Source organism: Gigantopelta aegis, chromosome 8 (assembly GCF_016097555.1).
Source record: "Gigantopelta aegis isolate Gae_Host chromosome 8, Gae_host_genome, whole genome shotgun sequence".
Lineage (NCBI taxonomy): Eukaryota > Metazoa > Mollusca > Gastropoda > Neomphalida > Peltospiridae > Gigantopelta > Gigantopelta aegis.
The window spans coordinates 10265350-10284153 of NC_054706.1; the positions used below are offsets into that span (position 1 = coordinate 10265350).

At 40.3% G+C, this 18804-nt stretch overlaps 1 protein-coding gene across 1 annotated transcript in view; it reads left to right on the forward strand.

Annotated features, from left to right (window-relative positions):
* LOC121379459 overlaps positions 1–18804 on the forward strand; it is a 62951-nt gene that overhangs the window by 28557 nt on the left and 15590 nt on the right. Inside the window, exons 6-11 of the mRNA XM_041508101.1 lie at positions 531–686; positions 1747–1868; positions 3351–3551; positions 4303–4428; positions 5970–6167; positions 9241–9337. Of these exons, the coding sequence (XP_041364035.1) occupies positions 531–686; positions 1747–1868; positions 3351–3551; positions 4303–4428; positions 5970–6167; positions 9241–9337 (900 nt within the window). The remainder of the gene's footprint in view (positions 1–530; positions 687–1746; positions 1869–3350; positions 3552–4302; positions 4429–5969; positions 6168–9240; positions 9338–18804) is intronic.

Consider the following 18804-nt stretch of genomic DNA (forward strand, 5'->3'; position numbering starts at 1 on the left):
TTACCTTTTGTGACACCATATAGCCGGAGCCCTGATATTCTGTGTTTATTTTGATGATCGGGAAATGCACGAGCACGTTTTTGCTGCATGTGCATATTTTTCACTCATGCTGGTGCCTAGAAATTCGTAACAAAACATGTGGTGCAAAGGATTAATGTGTGAGACAGGGCTGCGTGTAGGGGTTTAATGGAGGGGCAGGGTAAGGCCACTAAACCATCTTCTCTCCTACTAACAGCTATCTCATTGTCCAGGACAGACAATCCAGATACCTCATGTGTCTGTATGCCCAGGAGAGTATGCTTGAACCGTTATTCGATATATATTTTTTGTAGTTCTTGTTGGTTGTTTTATGTTGGGGGCTTTTCTGGGGGGTTTCCGGGGGGGGGGGGGGGGGGGGGGGGGGGGTTTTTTCTCTTTTTCCTTTTTTGGAGGTGGATATTGTTGGGGAGCGTTTGTTTTTGTGTGTTTTATTACACAGTGTGCTGTGATTTTAAGGAATAAAATTCTTTCTTTTTTTTCTTCTTTCTCAGGGACGGCTACTATTGCTGCTTTCTCGTTCTCGTGCAGTGGGTGGAAAGACGAAGGCAATCGACGTTCCCGTGACCCCGCCCAAGATAAAAGCGAGCCTCTTACGTACGTCTTCAAACAGGTTAACGGAAACGAGAAGCAGCTCATCTATAGTGGAAGTAAGAACGTTGTTACTGCTAACACTCGGGGCGAGACGTAGCCCAGTGGTAAAGCGCTCACTTGATGCGCGATCGGTCTGGGATCGATCCCCGTCGGTGGCCCATCGGGCTATTTCTCGTTCCGGCCAGTGCACTACGACTGGTATATTAAAGGCCGTGGTATGTGCTATCATGTCTGTAAAAAAAATCTAGCAGGTTTCCTCTCTAAGACTATATATCAAAATTACCAAATGTTTGACATCCAATAGCCGATGATTAATATATCAATGTGCACTAGTGGTATCTTTAAACAATGAATGAATGTTTAACGACACCCCAGCACAAAAATACGCATCGGCTATTGGGTGTATCTTTAAACAAAACAAACCAAACTAACTTTTTGCTAAGACTCTTTCAGATACTGTCAAATCATTTCTGTTCGTGGTGACCTAATTTTTGTGTAATTCGAGGATTAGTGCAGTTTTAGGTATCTGACCTAACTTCTAAATTTGTATTCCAAATTCCCCCCACCTCCGTTCCGGACTTAGTCACTGGCGATGTCAGAGGCTAAGCCCGAGACGGGCGTGTTGGAAACCTTCGTGGTATATCAACACGTGAAAACCAGTTCTAAGTCTAAGTCTAAGCAGTCAACGAAAATATAATTCATGTATACCAATACACGTAATACGAATCTATGATACTACCTTCGAACCACGAATTTAAATACTCAACGAAATGTTCGACGGTTTTGTGGGTTTTTTGCTTGTTTGATTTTTAAAATTATTTTGTTGTTGTTGTTGTTGATGGTGGTGGTGGTTTTTGTGTGCAAAACTCGAAAATGTAAGCCCACGAAAATAAAGGATTTCACAGTAATCCATAAGTTATTGTGAATTTAAAATTACTACAGTTATGAGTTAAGTATATAGTATATTTCATATGACCGTATGTGATCTTATAATCACCCAGCCCCCACCTCTTGTCTTCAATAGTCTTCGAATGTAAAAATCACTAAAATAGTATTTATATCGCTCAATCTTATTTTATTTTATTTTTATTTTTATTTTTATGTTTTGTTTTGTAGACGAAGCTTCAGCGATTCAGACAATTGAAGTCTGCCCGAAAGATGATGGTTATGTATGCTTGATTGAATTCAAAATAAAGGATGCTTTCAAAGCTGAAACCATCGTCGTGTTCAACATTACGGTAAGCATCCGGTCTGTGATTCTCAGGCATGGGCATTGTCATATACTGGAGGAGGTGGAGCTGTGAGTTTTATACCACCACCCACCCCTCCACACACACACACACACACACACACACACACACACATATATACTCCTACACACCAAACACCACACACACACACACTGGCACACTCTAGCACACACACATACACCCCACACACCACAAACACACACTAGCACACTCTAGCACACACACATACACCCCACACACCACAGACACACACTAGCACACACACACTAGCACACACACACACATACACCCCCACCCACCACACACACACTAGCACACACACACATACACCCCCACCCACCACACACACACTAGCACACACACACACACACACATACACCCCCACCCACCACACACACACTAGCACACACACACACACACACCCCCACCCACCACACACACACTAGCACACACACACACACATACACCCCCACCCACCACACACACACTAGCACACACACACACATACACCCCCCCACCCACCACACACACACTAGCACACACACACACATACACCCCCACCCACCACACACACACTAGCACACACAAACACAGACACACACACACACACACTCTCTCGTACACACACTAACACACACATACACACACTAACACACATACACTAATACACAGAGAGAGAGAGAGAGAGAGAGAGAGAGAGAGAGAGAGACCTACACATACACACATACGCACGTACACACATACGCACGTACACACACACACACACACGCACACACACACACACACACCTATACACATACATGTACATATACTCATAGACACATGCATACATATACACACACAAACACACATACAGACAGACACACATATATACATACATAGACACACATTCTGTCTTCTCACCTGCCCTTCACTGAATATTCAGTACAATCTGTCTTCTCACTGCACGAGCCAGGCCTAGTTGTAAACCTGCCTGTCACTGAATGTTCAGTAATTTCTGTCTTCTCACTGCACGAGCCAGGCCTAGTTGTAAACCTGCCTGTCACTGAAACTTCAGTACTTTCTGTCTTCTCACTGCACGAGCCAGGCCTAGTTGTAAACCTGCCTGTCACTGAATATTCAGTACTTTCTGTCTTCTCACTGCACGAGCCAGACTTAGTTCTAAACCAGCCTGTCACTGAATATTCAGTACATTCTGTCTTCTCACTGCACGAGCCAGGCCTAGTTGTAAACCTGCCTGTCACTGAATATTCAGTACTTTCTGTCTTCTCACTGCACGAGCCAGGCCTAGTTGTAAACCTGCCTGTTACTGAATATTCAGTACATTCTGTCTTCTCACTGCACGAGCCAGGCCTAGTTGTAAACCTGCCTGTTACTGAATATTCAGTACATTCTGTCTTCTCACTGCACGAGCCAGGCCTAGTTGTAAACCAGCCTGTCACTGAATATTCAGTACTTTGTATATCTTAGGTTACCAACCCGATACCCGACATTCAATTCAACACATTTGGCGGCTCTGATACTGGCAACAAAAGCGACGACGCCGCCGCCGCAGAATTCACGTCGTTCATGGAGAAGACCATGACAACGATGGTGACAATGTCGAGAACCAACGATGCCGAAAAAACTATCAAAGTGGCAACTAGCTACATGTCGGCTATTAACACCGTGGTACGTACTGTCTGGACTAGCAACACTAATAACCCAATTTGTGTCAAGTAGGGCCACAGTCCGATAGGTTATACGATGGGAATGTTCAGATGATGAATTTCGTCAATTTCCACTCAATGTGGCAATTATCTATAAAGTAATCAGTGTGAAGTATTAAAAATTACAATACCCATAGTTTTCAGATATTTGCATAGTCGGTAGGATTATTGTTTTTGGGATCGCATTGTTTTACTTATAATCCTGAATCTGTTGCTATTTTAACAATATTTGACCTATTGACCTACAATTTTCACTTAAAGTGGCAAATATCTATATAGCGAAATGGATGTGGAATCTCAAAATTACACTTCCCCTACTTTTAGATAATTCTATATTCTTGGGGTGGGGTCACCCGATATACGTTATTTCAGAGACTATCGTAAATACATCTAATCGTATTATCAACTCGTTCATATGACAGTGTATTTTTCGTTTCATTTCCACTTATTTTCGTGCTTATATCCAGTTAAGGTTTAAGCACGCTATCTCGGGAACACGCCTCAGCTGTCCAGGACAGTGAGTTAGTTGTCAATTGTTAGTTGTAAGTAAGAGAGAAGAAGGTGTAGTGGCCTTACATCTCACTCTGGGTGGGAGCTAGTACCGGGCTGCGAACCCTGTTACCCACCAGCCCTATGTCCGATGGCAGTAGGTTCGAATCCTACTAACTGACACTTTGCGTTTTTAAATATGCGTCCCTATTTCTTACTTGTAGACAATTCGGCAAATTACTGGAGATGATATTTTGAATACTTCTAAGTCCATGGAAGTCAATGATATTGTAGAAGATGCCCTGGATCGGTTCACCACAGAAGACCCTCAGACTACTATACTCCTTCAGGTAAATTAAAATTTGTTTTGCAACTAGAAAATGTGTTGCGTTTAACGACACTACTAGAGAACACTGATTAATTAATCATCGGCTATTTGGTAATTCTGACATGTAGTCATCAGAGGAAACACGCTACATTTTTGTATTAGCAGTAAAGGATGTTTTATATGCACTTCACTTCATATATGTACATAGTAGTCCCATTTAAGACTGTACAACTTTTGGGTTTGCTATTCATTTATCTGTCCATGTCCATGAGAAGATTCTTGCACACCCCAACACACATACTGATGGTGCAGATATCCACTTAACAATTTTGAACAATATGTCGTAATGTATAAAGAAAACATATACGTGTGTGTGTGTGTGTGTGTGTGTGTGTGTGTGTCTGTGTGTGGGTGGGTGGGTGGTGGTGGGTGGGGTGTATGTGTGTGTGTGTGTGCGTGTATGTGTGCTAGTGTGTGTATGGTGGGTAAGGGTGTATGTGTGTGTGTGTGTGTGTGTGTGTGTGGAGGGGTAAGTGAATTCAGTGTATGGATTAACATATAACTAGTAATAAAGGGAATTATTTTATCAAAGGGGCAAATAGCACACTGGTACGGGTCATGGCATGGGAGCGTGTCGTTACGACGTTATCGAAATCTTCCTTCAACCCTGTTTCCGGCAGAGCTACGAGAATAAATATGATAAGGGATTTGTCATAGAAATAAAGGTGACATCTGCAACCACGTCAAGACTGTCTGCAAGAAATATTTTTACTTATAATATTTATAACACCAAGGATATTTCATGAGACAGGATATGGCAATGCATAGTATGTACTCGGTTTATCATTTTTTTTAAATTCAGTTTCGTCATTGTATCGAATTTAGGTTAAATACACTATGCTTGCCCGCTCTCTCGGTGGTTTGTCAGTGTCAGGGATTAATCTAAACAATAAAATACAAGTAAAGTTTGATTTCAGTGATCATAAACGGTTGTAATAGTGAAAAATATGCTGTAGTGTTTAAAAACTAGCATCTGACCCTTTAAGGGTTAGTGCAAACTTGAATTTCCGAAACGAGCCTTGAAGATGGCTTTGAAAGATATTTCAGCGATAAATTTATAATTCTAATTTTGGAATGTTCCTTTCATTCTCTTTTGTGTGGCTTTTATCTCTCTTTTTTATTTGTTTGGGTTGGTGTTTGTTTTGTTTTTTTCGGAGGGTGGAGGTGTTTGTTTTTTTATTTGTATCTTTTATTTCTTTGTAATGTTTGTGGGTGTTTTGGTTTTGATGTTGTTGTGGTTTTATTTATTTTTTTACTTGTTTTTGTTTAGTTGTTTCATTAATTTGTTTTTCATTATTATTATTATTATTATTTTTATTATTATTATTATTATTATTATTGGGGGTTGTTTGGGGCTTTTATCTTTTCTATTTTTTTTTTTTTTTTTGCTTGTTTTTTTTATTATTATTATTCCATCTTTGATACAAGCTTATTTAAATGTATATAACACTATTTGATTCAACTGCTCTTGTTGTTGCTTGATAACATCGTTGTGTTCCACAGACAACTGAAGTGGTTACGAACACAATGCTCGTATCCATCAACACGCTGGCGGTAAAACCTTTCAATAGTGATGCCCGCAACAACAGCGACGGCAACATGTTGCACAACAGCGTGCCCGAACCCGATCTGCTCATCATGTTATCAACGTCGTTGGCGACGGCCCTCAAGATACCAAGTGTTGTTAAAGCTAATGTAGTCGTAAGTAATTACTTTTCCTAGTTCATACAGGTGATTTACAAAACAGTTTTCGCAGCTGCTGTAAAGCAACAATAGTCTAATAGATTGGCAACTATAGCGCAGTAGAATAGAACATATTGTGTTCTATGGTAAAAGCGGGATAACTCTTTTTTGGAAAATTTCAAGGAAAAGGTCACGACATGCTAACGTTATGTTGTCCGTCGATTCCGAGGTGTTGCTCGCTCTCTCTCTCTCTCTCTCTCTCTCTCTCTCTCTCTCTCTCTCTCTCTCTCTCTCTCTCTCTCTCTCTCTCTCTCTCTCTCTCTCTCTCTCTCTTTATTGCTAGAGCTATAGTCTGTTTGTGTCAAAAGGGAACCTCCATTATAGTTAATAAAGTGAAAACTCATATACAAATATATTATTAAGTTTTAAAGTTTGTTTTGTTTAACGACACCACCAGAGCACATTGATTAATTGATCATCAGCTACTAGCTGTCATATATTTGGTAATTCTGACACCTAGTCATCAGAGGAAACCCGCTTCCTTTTTCCTAATGCAGCATTAGATCTTTTATATGCACTTACCCACAGACATGAAAGCACATACGACGGCCTTTAACCATTTGTGGTGCACTGGTTGTAACGGGACAAATCCAATCAGTTGAATTGATCCACTGAAGTGCTTCGATCCTACGACGCAAGTACCTCAAGCGAGCACTCAACCTAATGAGCTAAATGCCGCCTGTATTAAGTTTCAAACCAATACCAAAACAGTGTGAATGTTCAGTGTAAATGAAAAGGTTTCCTAACATCAAACTACATAGATTAAAAAAAATATTTAATACTGGTAAAAAGACAACTGATGGAACAGCCCAGGTAAAGAACACTCTGTTCTAACTTTATCTCTGTGTATAGCATTTTCGATTACTTCAATCAATGTGAAAGTGATTCTGCATACCTAGCATTTGACCTTACTTCTGTATTAAAATGAGATTTAATGTATACAATTAGAGGGTAATTTGTAAAGAAACTTCTTTATTTACACTGAAAAACTTTTCAAAAAATATAATAAGGCTGGTAGGTATAGGGTTCTCAGCCCTGTACCGGCTCTTACCCAGAGACAGTTTTAACGACCCAGTGGGTAGGTCTAAGACCACTACACCCTCTTCTCTCTCACTAACCACTAACAACTAACCAACTGTCCTGGACATACAGCCCAGATAGCTGAAATGTGTGCCCAGGACATCGTGCTTAAACCTTAATTGGATATAAGCACGAAAATAAGTTAAAGAAAGAAAACAAATGTTACTTGAGTTGGTAACACTTAAAGGGACATTCCTGAGTTTGCTGCATTGTAAGATATTTCCTACAAATAAAATATTTCTACGATTAAACTTACATATGAAAAGTATTTTCTCGTTTAGAATATCAGTGTCTGTATATTCAGTGTGTTTCTGGTCGTCTTAATATTTGTAAGAAGCCCAAACTGGATATTGTCTTAAAATAAGGAAATAAAATGAAATTTAACTTGAAATATTAGAACGATCAGAAACATATTCAATATACAGACACTAATAGTTTATGCAGAAAAATATATTTGATATGTAATTACAATCTTTGAAAAGTCTCTGTTAGTTGATAATATCTTAAAATTGCAGCAAACTCAGGAATGTCCCTTTAATAATATGTTTTTATATGAATTTCATCTATATTCATAATAATGGAGTTACCTATCCATTCATTCATTCCCTTTCGACGCAAACATTAGTATTGGTGATCATTGTTTACATAGGTCGCTTATATATTTAATCTTCTGTTGCCCGATGGACTACTATAAAACAAAATATTTTGTAACGTATTACTGTAGGATTACGAACAAAAATATTGAGGAAAAAAAAAGAATTTCGGTGAGTTGATAGTAATATTAATCTGTAAAATAAAAACATAAGTGCATTGACTTTTTTTTTGTCTGACCACCATAGCCGTCAAATTACATAAACAAGATAACAGTAGCCTAGCTGACGACATCTCTTATGTGAAGAAGTACACAATGTGCGTGGTTTATACTGAGAAAATTATATGACAGTATGAACGGGATAGGGTCGTAGTCACGTAACGATTTTTAGTAGCGCCTCCAATCGTGCGTAATATAACATGTTCTAATTACTACGATATCGTCTCGACTGGTAGTACCTATAAACATCGTTACGATTTCGGAGTTGGCACTTTAAGATTGCAATCTACTACAAGTCGTGATTCCAAAACTCGTTATAACTATTGAACGATCCATAAGTTGAAGGAGTCAAATTGAAGATAATTAAAACATTTAGAAGGATCCAGGATAGTATCTATAATATCTGTGAATCTTCAGCTGAGATTTATGCATGCTAGACCCTGGCATCCTAAATGCCCACCTATGGTTTAAAATTAAAGAAAGAAACAGGTGGTTTTTGGTCTCAAGGAAATTACTAATGGGTTCATAATTATAAAGAGGACTCATTTTAAAGATTTCGCTTTTGTACATGTTTGAGTTACATTCCAAGATGTGTCCCCAAACTGCATGCGTTTTGGGTCCATTTGTTTACAATGTTTACGCCCATGCAAACCACAACCAAGCGGGAGTTGTCAGATACGACGCATATAGTTTTTGAAACTTTGCTTATAAAACCTTTCTCAAAATCTTCATTTGAATAAAGGTTTAGCTATTAAATGTTTCATAAAAGCAGCTTGTTTGAAAATTATTCAGATTGATCGCGCTTCACTTTTGTCACAAGGAAAACCCAGTGCATGAATACCCAAGCCGCATTACAGCTGAACCGACTGCACTCGTATTGAAAAAATAATAATTTTTGTTTAATAAGCTCAAGAAGTTATTTTCGGTCATGATAACGGTTTGCCGTTCAGGTTAATATTTGTACTACATGTACGCTGTTTCAGGTTAAAACTACTTGTTTTGGGCTTTTGTAGAAAAAGGTTTGTTTTTTATTAGCTAATTTGGAAGTGTATTCAAGTATTGGTCGAGTGGATCTTTGTCTATGTTATACTAGATGTATTATTTTTTTCTTAGCATATTATTTTTGTTTGCTTGTTATAGTCCAATTCGGCGGGAGGAATAACTACCCTAAGCAACGTGTTCGTGAACTTGTTGAATAACACCAGGGATATGGATGTTGTGGAAAGCGCAATCGAAGGTATTTTTCATTTCATTTCAACTTATTTTCATGCTTATATCCAATTACGTTTCAAACACGCTGCCCTGGGTACACACCTCAGCAATCTGGGCTGTCTGTCCAGGACAACGGGTTAGTTGTTAGTTGTTAGTGATTAGTGAAAGAGAAGAGGATGTAGTTGTCGTACATCTAACGATTGAGTCGTTAAGCTCGCCCTGGGTGGAACCCGGTACAGAAGTGCGAACCCAATATCTACCAGCCTAATGTCCGATGGCTTAACTACGACACCACCGAGGCCGGTGTCATTAAAAAGACTAATATAAAATCAGTTCTGTAACCTGTTTCTATGGATGTAGTGCAGGTATTCTTTAACAATTCATTCATTCAGTTCGACTTATTTTCGTGCTTACTAATGTTCAAACATGCTGTCCTGGACACACAACTCGGCTATTTGGGCTGTCTGTCCAGGACAGTAGGTTAGTTGGTAGTTGTTAGTGGTCAGTGAGAGAGAAGAGGGTGTAGTGGTCTTACTGAGTCGTTAAAAGTTCCTCTGGGTGGAAGCCTGTATCGACCTGCGAACCCAGTACCGACCAGCCTAATGTCCGATAGCTTAAAACAACTCCCCACAATGGCGCCCCACAATGCCTCATTAGTCTTGCACATGCTTGCCCCTACATAGCGCCACCCTGCCTGCCCCAGATCGATCAACGCCTTATTGCCCTGAAATTTAATAAACCTTTTTCAGAAATTAATTTTAAAGTGGTCTTTATTATTCTAGAGCTATAGACGGACGAACAACCTCAAACTGAGAAATATGACTAACTGGCGTAATGCTGTGTTATTACAGTAAAGGAATATATATAAGCACATAAATAAATCGCAACAGGGGATATATATATATATCCTGCAACCACTGTTTCTATTTGCCGATTATGATGACCGATTAAAGCAGTAATAATCGAATACCGGTATATTATGACTTTTAACGTCACGTACGCATAGATATATTATATTATAAAGTCGTTCATTTGACTTAAATTATCATACATTGTAGCTGAAAGAACAGAAATACATGTAATAGTTTCCCCGTGAATGTTTGGACGATTACAGGATAAAACTAATACATATTAATGACGTAGGCTATCGGCTTTACCGAAATTTACGTCATTAAATAGTTATTTTCTGTTTATACTATTATTAAAATCTTGCGTTTTAGTGGCTCATTGGGGAATTGCGAGGAAGCTGCACTGTCTTCTTTCTAGCCACTAACAACTTCTTCTTCCTAGCCACTAACAACTTCTGCTTCCTAGCCACTAACAACTTCTGCTTCCTAGCAACTAACAACTTCTGCTTCCTAGCAACTAACAACTTCTTCCTAGCCACTAACAACTTCTGCTTCCTAGCCACTAACAACTTCTGCTTCCTAGCCACTAACAACTTCTGCTTTCTAGCCACTAACAACTTCTGCTTTCTAGCCACTAACAACTTCTTCTTTCTAGCCACTAACAACTTCTTCTTTCTAGCCACTAACAGCGTCTTCTTCCTAGCCACTAACTGCGTCTTCTTCCTAGCCACTAACAACGTCTTCTTCTTCCTAGCCACTAACAACTTCTTCTTCCTAGCCACTAACAACTTCTTCTTCCTAGCCACTAACAACTTCTTCTTCCTAGCCACTAACAACTTCTGCTTTCTAGCCACTAACAACGTCTTCTTCCTAGCCACTAACAACTTCTTCTTCCTAGCCACTAACAACGTCTTCTTCTTCCTAGCCACTAACAACGTTTTCTTCTTCCTAGCCACTAACAGCTTCGTCTTCCTAGCCACTAACAACTTCTTCTTCCTAGCCACTAACAACTTCTGCTTTCTAGCCACTAACAACTTCTTCTTGCTAGCAACTAACAACTTCTTCCTAGCCACTAACAACTTCTTCTTCCTAGCCACTAACAACTTCTTCTTCCTAGCCACTAACAACGTCTTCTTCCTAGCCACTAACAACTTCTGCTTCCTAGCAACTAACAACTTCTTCCTAGCCACTAACAACTTCTGCTTTCTAGCCACTAACAACTTCTTCTTCCTAGCCACTAACAACGTCTTCTTCCTAGCCACTAACAACGTCTTCTTCCTAGCCACTAACAACTTCTGCTTCCTAGCAACTAACAACTTCTTCCTAGCCACTAACAACTTCTGCTTTCTAGCCACTAACAACTTCTTCTTCCTAGCCACTAACAACGTCTTCTTCCTAGCCACTAACAACGTCTTCTTCCTAGCCACTAACAACTTCTGCTTCCTAGCAACTAACAACTTCTTCCTAGCCACTAACAACTTCTGCTTTCTAGCCACTAACAACTTCTTCTTCCTAGCCACTAACAACTTCTTCTTCCTAGCCACTAACAACTTCTTCTTCCTAGCCACTAACAACGTCTTCTTCCTAGCCACTAACAACGTCTTCTTCCTAGCCACTAACAACTTCTGCTTCCTAGCAACTAACAACTTCTTCCTAGCCACTAACAACTTCTGCTTTCTAGCCACTAACAACTTCTTCTTCCTAGCCACTAACAACTTCTTCTTCCTAGCCACTAACAACTTCTTCTTCCTAGCCACTAACAACTTCTTCTTCCTAGCCACTAACAACTTCTTCCTAGCCACTAACAACTTCTGCTTTCTAGCCACTAACAACTTCTTCTTCCTAGCCACTAACAACTTCTTCTTCCTAGCCACTAACAACGTCTTCTTCCTAGCCACTAACAACTTCTTCTTCCTAGCCACTAACAACTTCTTCTTCCTAGCCACTAACAACTTCTGCTTTCTAGCCACTAACAACTTCTTCTTCCTAGCCACTAACAACTTCTTCTTCCTAGCCACTAACAACTTCTTCTTCAACTTCTTCTTCCTAGCCACTAACAACTTCTTCTTCCTAGCCACTAACAACTTCTTCTTCCTAGCCACTAACAACTTCTTCTTTCTAGCCACTAACAACTTCTTCTTCCTAGCCACTAACAACTTCTTCTTCCTAGCCACTAACAACTTCTTCTTCCTAGCCACTAACAACTTCTTCTTCCTAGCCACTAACAACTTCTTCTTCCTAGCCACTAACAACTTCTTCTTCCTAGCCACTAACAACTTCTTCTTTCTAGCCACTAACAACTTCTTCTTCCTAGCCACTAACAACTTCTTCTTCCTAGCCACTAACAACTTCTTCTTCCTAGCCACTAACAACTTCTTCTTCCTAGCCACTAACAACTTCTTCTTCCTAGCCACTAACAACTTCTTCTTCCTAGCCACTAACAACTTCTGCTTCCTAGCCACTAACAACTTCTTCTTCCTAGCCACTAACAACTTCTTCTTGCTAGCCACTAACAACTTCTTCTTCCTAGCCACTAACAACTTCTTCTTCCTAGCCACTAACAACTTCTTCTTCCTAGCCACTAACAACTTCTTCCTAGCCACTAACAACTTCTTCTTCCTAGCCACTAACAACTTCTTCTTCCTAGCCACTAACAACTTCTTCTTCCTAGCCACTAACAACTTCTTCTTCCTAGCCACTAACAACTTCTTCTTCCTAGCCACTAACAACTTCTTCTTCCTAGCCACTAACAACTTCTTCTTCCTAGCCACTAACAACTTCTTCTTCCTAGCCACTAACAACTTCTTCTTCCTAGCCACTAACAACTTCTGCTTCCTAGCCACTAACAACTTCTTCTTCCTAGCCACTAACAACTTCTTCTTCCTAGCCACTAACAACTTCTTCTTCCTAGCCACTAACAACTTCTTCTTCCTAGCCACTAACAACTTCTTCTTCCTAGCCACTAACAACTTCTTCTTCCTAGCCACTAACAACTTCTTCTTCCTAGCCACTAACAACTTCTTCTTCTCTAGCCACTAACAACTTCTTCTTCCTAGCCACTAACAACTTCTTCTTCCTAGCCACTAACAACTTCTTCTTCCTAGCCACTAACAACTTCTTCTTCCTAGCCACTAACAACTTCTTCTTCCTAGCCACTAACAACTTCTTCTTCCTAGCCACTAACAACTTCTTCTTCCTAGCCACTAACAACTTCTTCTTCCTAGCCACTAACAACTTCTTCTTCCTAGCCACTAACAACTTCTTCTTCCTAGCCACTAACAACTTCTTCTTCCTAGCCACTAACAACTTCTTCTTCCTAGCCACTAACAACTTCTTCTTCCTAGCCACTAACAACTTCTTCTTCCTAGCCACTAACAACTTCTTCTTCCTAGCCACTAACAACTTCTTCTTCCTAGCCACTAACAACTTCTTCTTCCTAGCCACTAACAACTTCTGCTTTCTAGCCACTAACAACTTCTTCTTCTAGCTAACAACTTCTTCTTCCTAGCCACTAACAACTTCTTCTTCCTAGCCACTAACAACTTCTTCTTCCTAGCCACTAACAACTTCTTCTTCCTAGCCACTAACAACTTCTTCTTCCTAGCCACTAACAACTTCTTCCTAGCCACTCCTAGCCACTAACAACTTCTTCTTCAACTAGCCACTAACAACTTCTTCTTCCTAGCCACTAACAACTTCTTCTTCCTAGCCACTAACAACTTCTTCTTCCTAGCCACTAACAACTTCTGCTTTCTAGCCACTAACAACTTCTTCTTCCTAGCCACTAACAACTTCTTCTTCCTAGCCACTAACAACTTCTTCTTCCTAGCCACTAACAACTTCTTCTTCCTAGCCACTAACAACTTCTTCTTCCTAGCCACTAACAACTTCTGCTTTCTAGCCACTAACAACTTCTTCTTCCTAGCCACTAACAACTTCTTCTTAACAACTAGCCACTAACAACTTCTTCTTCCTAGCTAGCCACTAACAACTTCTTCTTCCTAGCCACTAACAACTTCTTCTTCCTAGCCACTAACAACTTCTTCTTCCTAGCCACTAACAACTTCTTCTTCCTAGCCACTAACAACTTCTTCTTCCTAGCCACTAACAACTTCTTCTTCCTAGCCACTAACAACTTCTTCTTCCTAGCCACTAACAACTTCTTCTTCCTAGCCACTAACAACTTCTTCTTCCTAGCCACTAACAACTTCTTCTTCCTAGCCACTAACAACTTCTTCTTGCTAGCCACTAACAACTTCTTCTTCCTAGCCACTAACAACTTCTTCTTCCTAGCCACTAACAACTTCTTCTTCCTAGCCACTAACAACTTCTTCTTCCTAGCCACTAACAACTTCTTCTTCCTAGCCACTAACAACTTCTTCTTCCTAGCCACTAACAACTTCTTCTTCCTAGCCACTAACAACTTCTTCTTCCTAGCCACTAACAACTTCTTCTTCTAGCCACTAACAACTTCTTCTTCCTAGCCACTAACAACTTCTTCTTCCTAGCCACTAACAACTTCTTCTTCCTAGCCACTAACAACTTCTTCTTCCTAGCCACTAACAACTTCTTCTTTCTAGCCACTAACAACTTCTTCTTCCTAGCCACTAACAACTTCTTCTTCCTAGCCACTAACAACTTCTTCTTCCTAGCCACTAACAACTTCTTCTTCCTAGCCACTAACAACTTCTTCTTCCTAGCCACTAACAACTTCTTCTTCCTAGCCACTAACAACTTCTTCTTCCTAGCCACTAACAACTTCTTCTTCCTAGCCACTAACAACTTCTTCTTCCTAGCCACTAACAACTTCTTCTTCCTAGCCACTAACAACTTCTTCTTCCTAGCCACTAACAACTTCTTCTTCCTAGCCACTAACAACTTCTTCTTCTAGCCACTAACAACTTCTTCTTCCTAGCCACTAACAACTTCTTCTTCCTAGCCACTAACAACTTCTTCTTCCTAGCCACTAACAACTTCTTCTTCCTAGCCACTAACAACTTCTTCTTCCTAGCCACTAACAACTTCTTCTTCCTAGCCACTAACAACTTCTTCTTCCTAGCCACTAACAACTTCTTCTTCCTAGCCACTAACAACTTCTTCTTCCTAGCCACTAACAACTTCGTCTTCCTAGCCAACTTCTTCTTCCTAGCCACTAACAACTTCTTCTTCCTAGCCACTAACAACTTCTTCTTCCTAGCCACTAACAACTTCTTCTTCCTAGCCACTAACAACTTCTTCTTCCTAGCCACTAACAACTTCTTCTTCCTAGCCACTAACAACTTCTTCTTCCTAGCCACTAACAACTTCTTCTTCCTAGCCACTAACAACTTCTTCTTCCTAGCCACTAACAACTTCTTCTTCCTAGCCACTAACAACTTCTTCTTCCTAGCCACTAACAACTTCTTCTTCCTAGCCACTAACAACTTCTTCTTCCTAGCCACTAACAACTTCTTCTTCCTAGCCACTAACAACTTCTTCTTCCTAGCCACTAACAACTTCTTCTTCCTAGCCACTAACAACTTCTTCTTCCTAGCCACTAACAACTTCTTCTTCCTAGCCACTAACAACTTCTTCTTCCTAGCCACTAACAACTTCTTCTAGCCACTAACAACTAGCCACTAACAACTTCTTCTTCCTAGCCACTAACAACTTCTTCTTCCTAGCCACTAACAACTTCTTCTTCCTAGCCACTAACAACTTCTTCTTCCTAGCCACTAACAACTTCTTCTTCCTAGCCACTAACAACTTCTTCTTCCTAGCCACTAACAACTTCTTCTTCCTAGCCACTAACAACTTCTTCTTCCTAGCCACTAACAACTTCTTAGCCACTTCCTAGCCACTAACAACTTCTTCTTCCTAGCCACTAACAACTTCTTCTTCCTAGCCACTAACAACTTCTTCTTCCTAGCCACTAACAACTTCTTCTTCCTAGCCACTAACAACTTCTTCTTCCTAGCCACTAACAACTTCTTCTTCCTAGCCACTAACAACTTCTTCTTCCTAGCCACTAACAACTTCTTCTTCCTAGCCACTAACAACTTCTTCTTCCTAGCCACTAACAACTTCTTCTTCCTAGCCACTAACAACTTCTTCTTCCTAGCCACTAACAACTTCTTCTTTCCTAGCCACTAACAACTTCTTCTTCCTAGCCACTAACAACTTCTTCTTCCTAGCCACTAACAACTTCTTCTTCCTAGCCACTAACAACTTCTTCTTCCTAGCCACTAACAACTTCTTCTTCCTAGCCACTAACAACTTCTTCTTCCTAGCCACTAACAACTTCTTCTTCCTAGCCACTAACAACTTCTTCTTCCTAGCCACTAACAACTTCTTCTTCCTAGCCACTAACAACTTCTTCTTCCTAGCCACTAACAACTTCTTCTTCCTAGCCACTAACAACTTCTTCTTCTAGCCACTAACAACTTCTTCTTCCTAGCCACTAACAACTTCTTCTTCCTAGCCACTAACAACTTCTTCTTCCTAGCCACTAACAACTTCTTCTTCCTAGCCACTAACAACTTCTTCTTCCTAGCCACTAACAACTTCTTCTTCCTAGCCACTAACAACTTCTTCTTCCTAGCCACTAACAACTTCTTCTTCCTAGCCACTAACAACTTCTTCTTCCTAGCCACTAACAACTTCTTCTTCCTAGCCACTAACAACTTCTTCTTCCTAGCCACTAACAACTTCTTCTTCCTAGCCACTAACAACTTCTTCTTCCTAGCCACTAACAACTTCTTCTTCCTAGCCACTAACAACTTCTTCTTCCTAGCCACTAACAACTTCTTCTTCCTAGCCACTAACAACTTCTTCTTCCTAGCCACTAACAACTTCTTCTTCCTAGCCACTAACAACTTCTTCTTCCTAGCCACTAACAACTTCTTCTTCCTAGCCACTAACAACTTCTTCTTCCTAGCCACTAACAACTTCTTCTTCCTAGCCACTAACAACTTCTTCTTCCTAGCCACTAACAACTTCTTCTTCCTAGCCACTAACAACTTCTTCTTCCTAGCCACTAACAACTTCTTCTTCCTAGCCACTAACAACTTCTTCTTCCTAGCCACTAACAACTTCTTCTTCCTAGCCACTAACAACTTCTTCTTCCTAGCCACTAACAACTTCTTCTTCCTAGCCACTAACAACTTCTTCTTCCTAGCCACTAACAACTTCTTCTTCCTAGCCACTAACAACTTCTTCTTCCTAGCCACTAACAACTTCTTCTTCCTAGCCACTAACAACTTCTTCTTCCTAGCCACTAACAACTTCTTCTTCCTAGCCACTAACAACTTCTTCTTCCTAGCCACTAACAACTTCTTCTTCCTAGCCACTAACAACTTCTTCTTCCTAGCCACTAACAACTTCTTCTTCCCTAGCCACTAACAACTTCTTCTTCCTAGCCACTAACAACTTCTTCTTCCTAGCCACTAACAACTTCTTCTTCCTAGCCACTAACAACTTCTTCTTCCTAGCCACTAACAACTTCTTCTTCCTAGCCACTAACAACTTCTTCTTCCTAGCCACTAACAACTTCTTCTTCCTAGCCACTAACAACTTCTTCTTCCTAGCCACTAACAACTTCTTCTTCCTAGCCACTAACAACTTCTTCTTCCTAGCCACTAACAACTTCTTCTAGCCACTAACAACTTCTTCTTCCTAGCCACTAACAACTTCTTCTTCCTAGCCACTAACAACTTCTTCTTCCTAGCCACTAACAACTTCTTCTTCCTAGCCACTAACAACTTCTTCTTCCTAGCCACTAACAACTTCTTCTTCCTAGCCACTAACAACTTCTTCTTCCTAGCCACTAACAACTTCTTCTTCCTAGCCACTAACAACTTCTTCTTCCTAGCCACTAACAACTTCTTCTTCCTAGCCACTAACAACTTCTTCTTCCTAGCCACTAACAACTTCTTCTTCCTAGCCACTAACAACTTCTTCTTCCTAGCCACTAACAACTTCTTCTTCCTAGCCACTAACAACTTCTTCTTCCTAGCCACTAACAACTTCTTCTTCCTAGCCACTAGCCACACAACTTCTTCTTCCTAGCCACTAACAACTTCTTCTTCCTAGCCACTAACAACTTCTTCTTCCTAGCCACTAGCCACTAACAACTTCTTCTTCCTAGCCACTAACAACTTCTTCTTCCTAGCCACTAACAACTTCTTCTTCCTAGCCACTAACAACTTCTTCTTCCTAGCCACTAACAACTTCTTCTTCCTAGCCACTAACAACTTCTTCTTCCTAGCCACTAACAACTTCTTCTTCCTAGCCACTAACAACTTCTTCTTCCTAGCCACTAACAACTTCTTCTTCCTAGCCACTAACAACTTCTTCTTCCTAGCCACTAACAACTTCTTCTTCCTAGCCACTAACAACTTCTTCTTCCTAGCCACTAACAACTTCTTCTTCCTAGCCACTAACAACTTCTTCTTCCTAGCCACTAACAACTTCTTCTTCCTAGCCACTAACAACTTCTTCTTCCTAGCCACTAACAACTTCTTCTTCCTAGCCACTAACAACTTCTTCTTCCTAGCCACTAACAACTTCTTCTTCCTAGCCACTAACAACTTCTTCTTCCTAGCCACTAACAACTTCTTCTTCCTAGCCACTAACAACTTCTTCTTCCTAGCCACTAACAACTTCT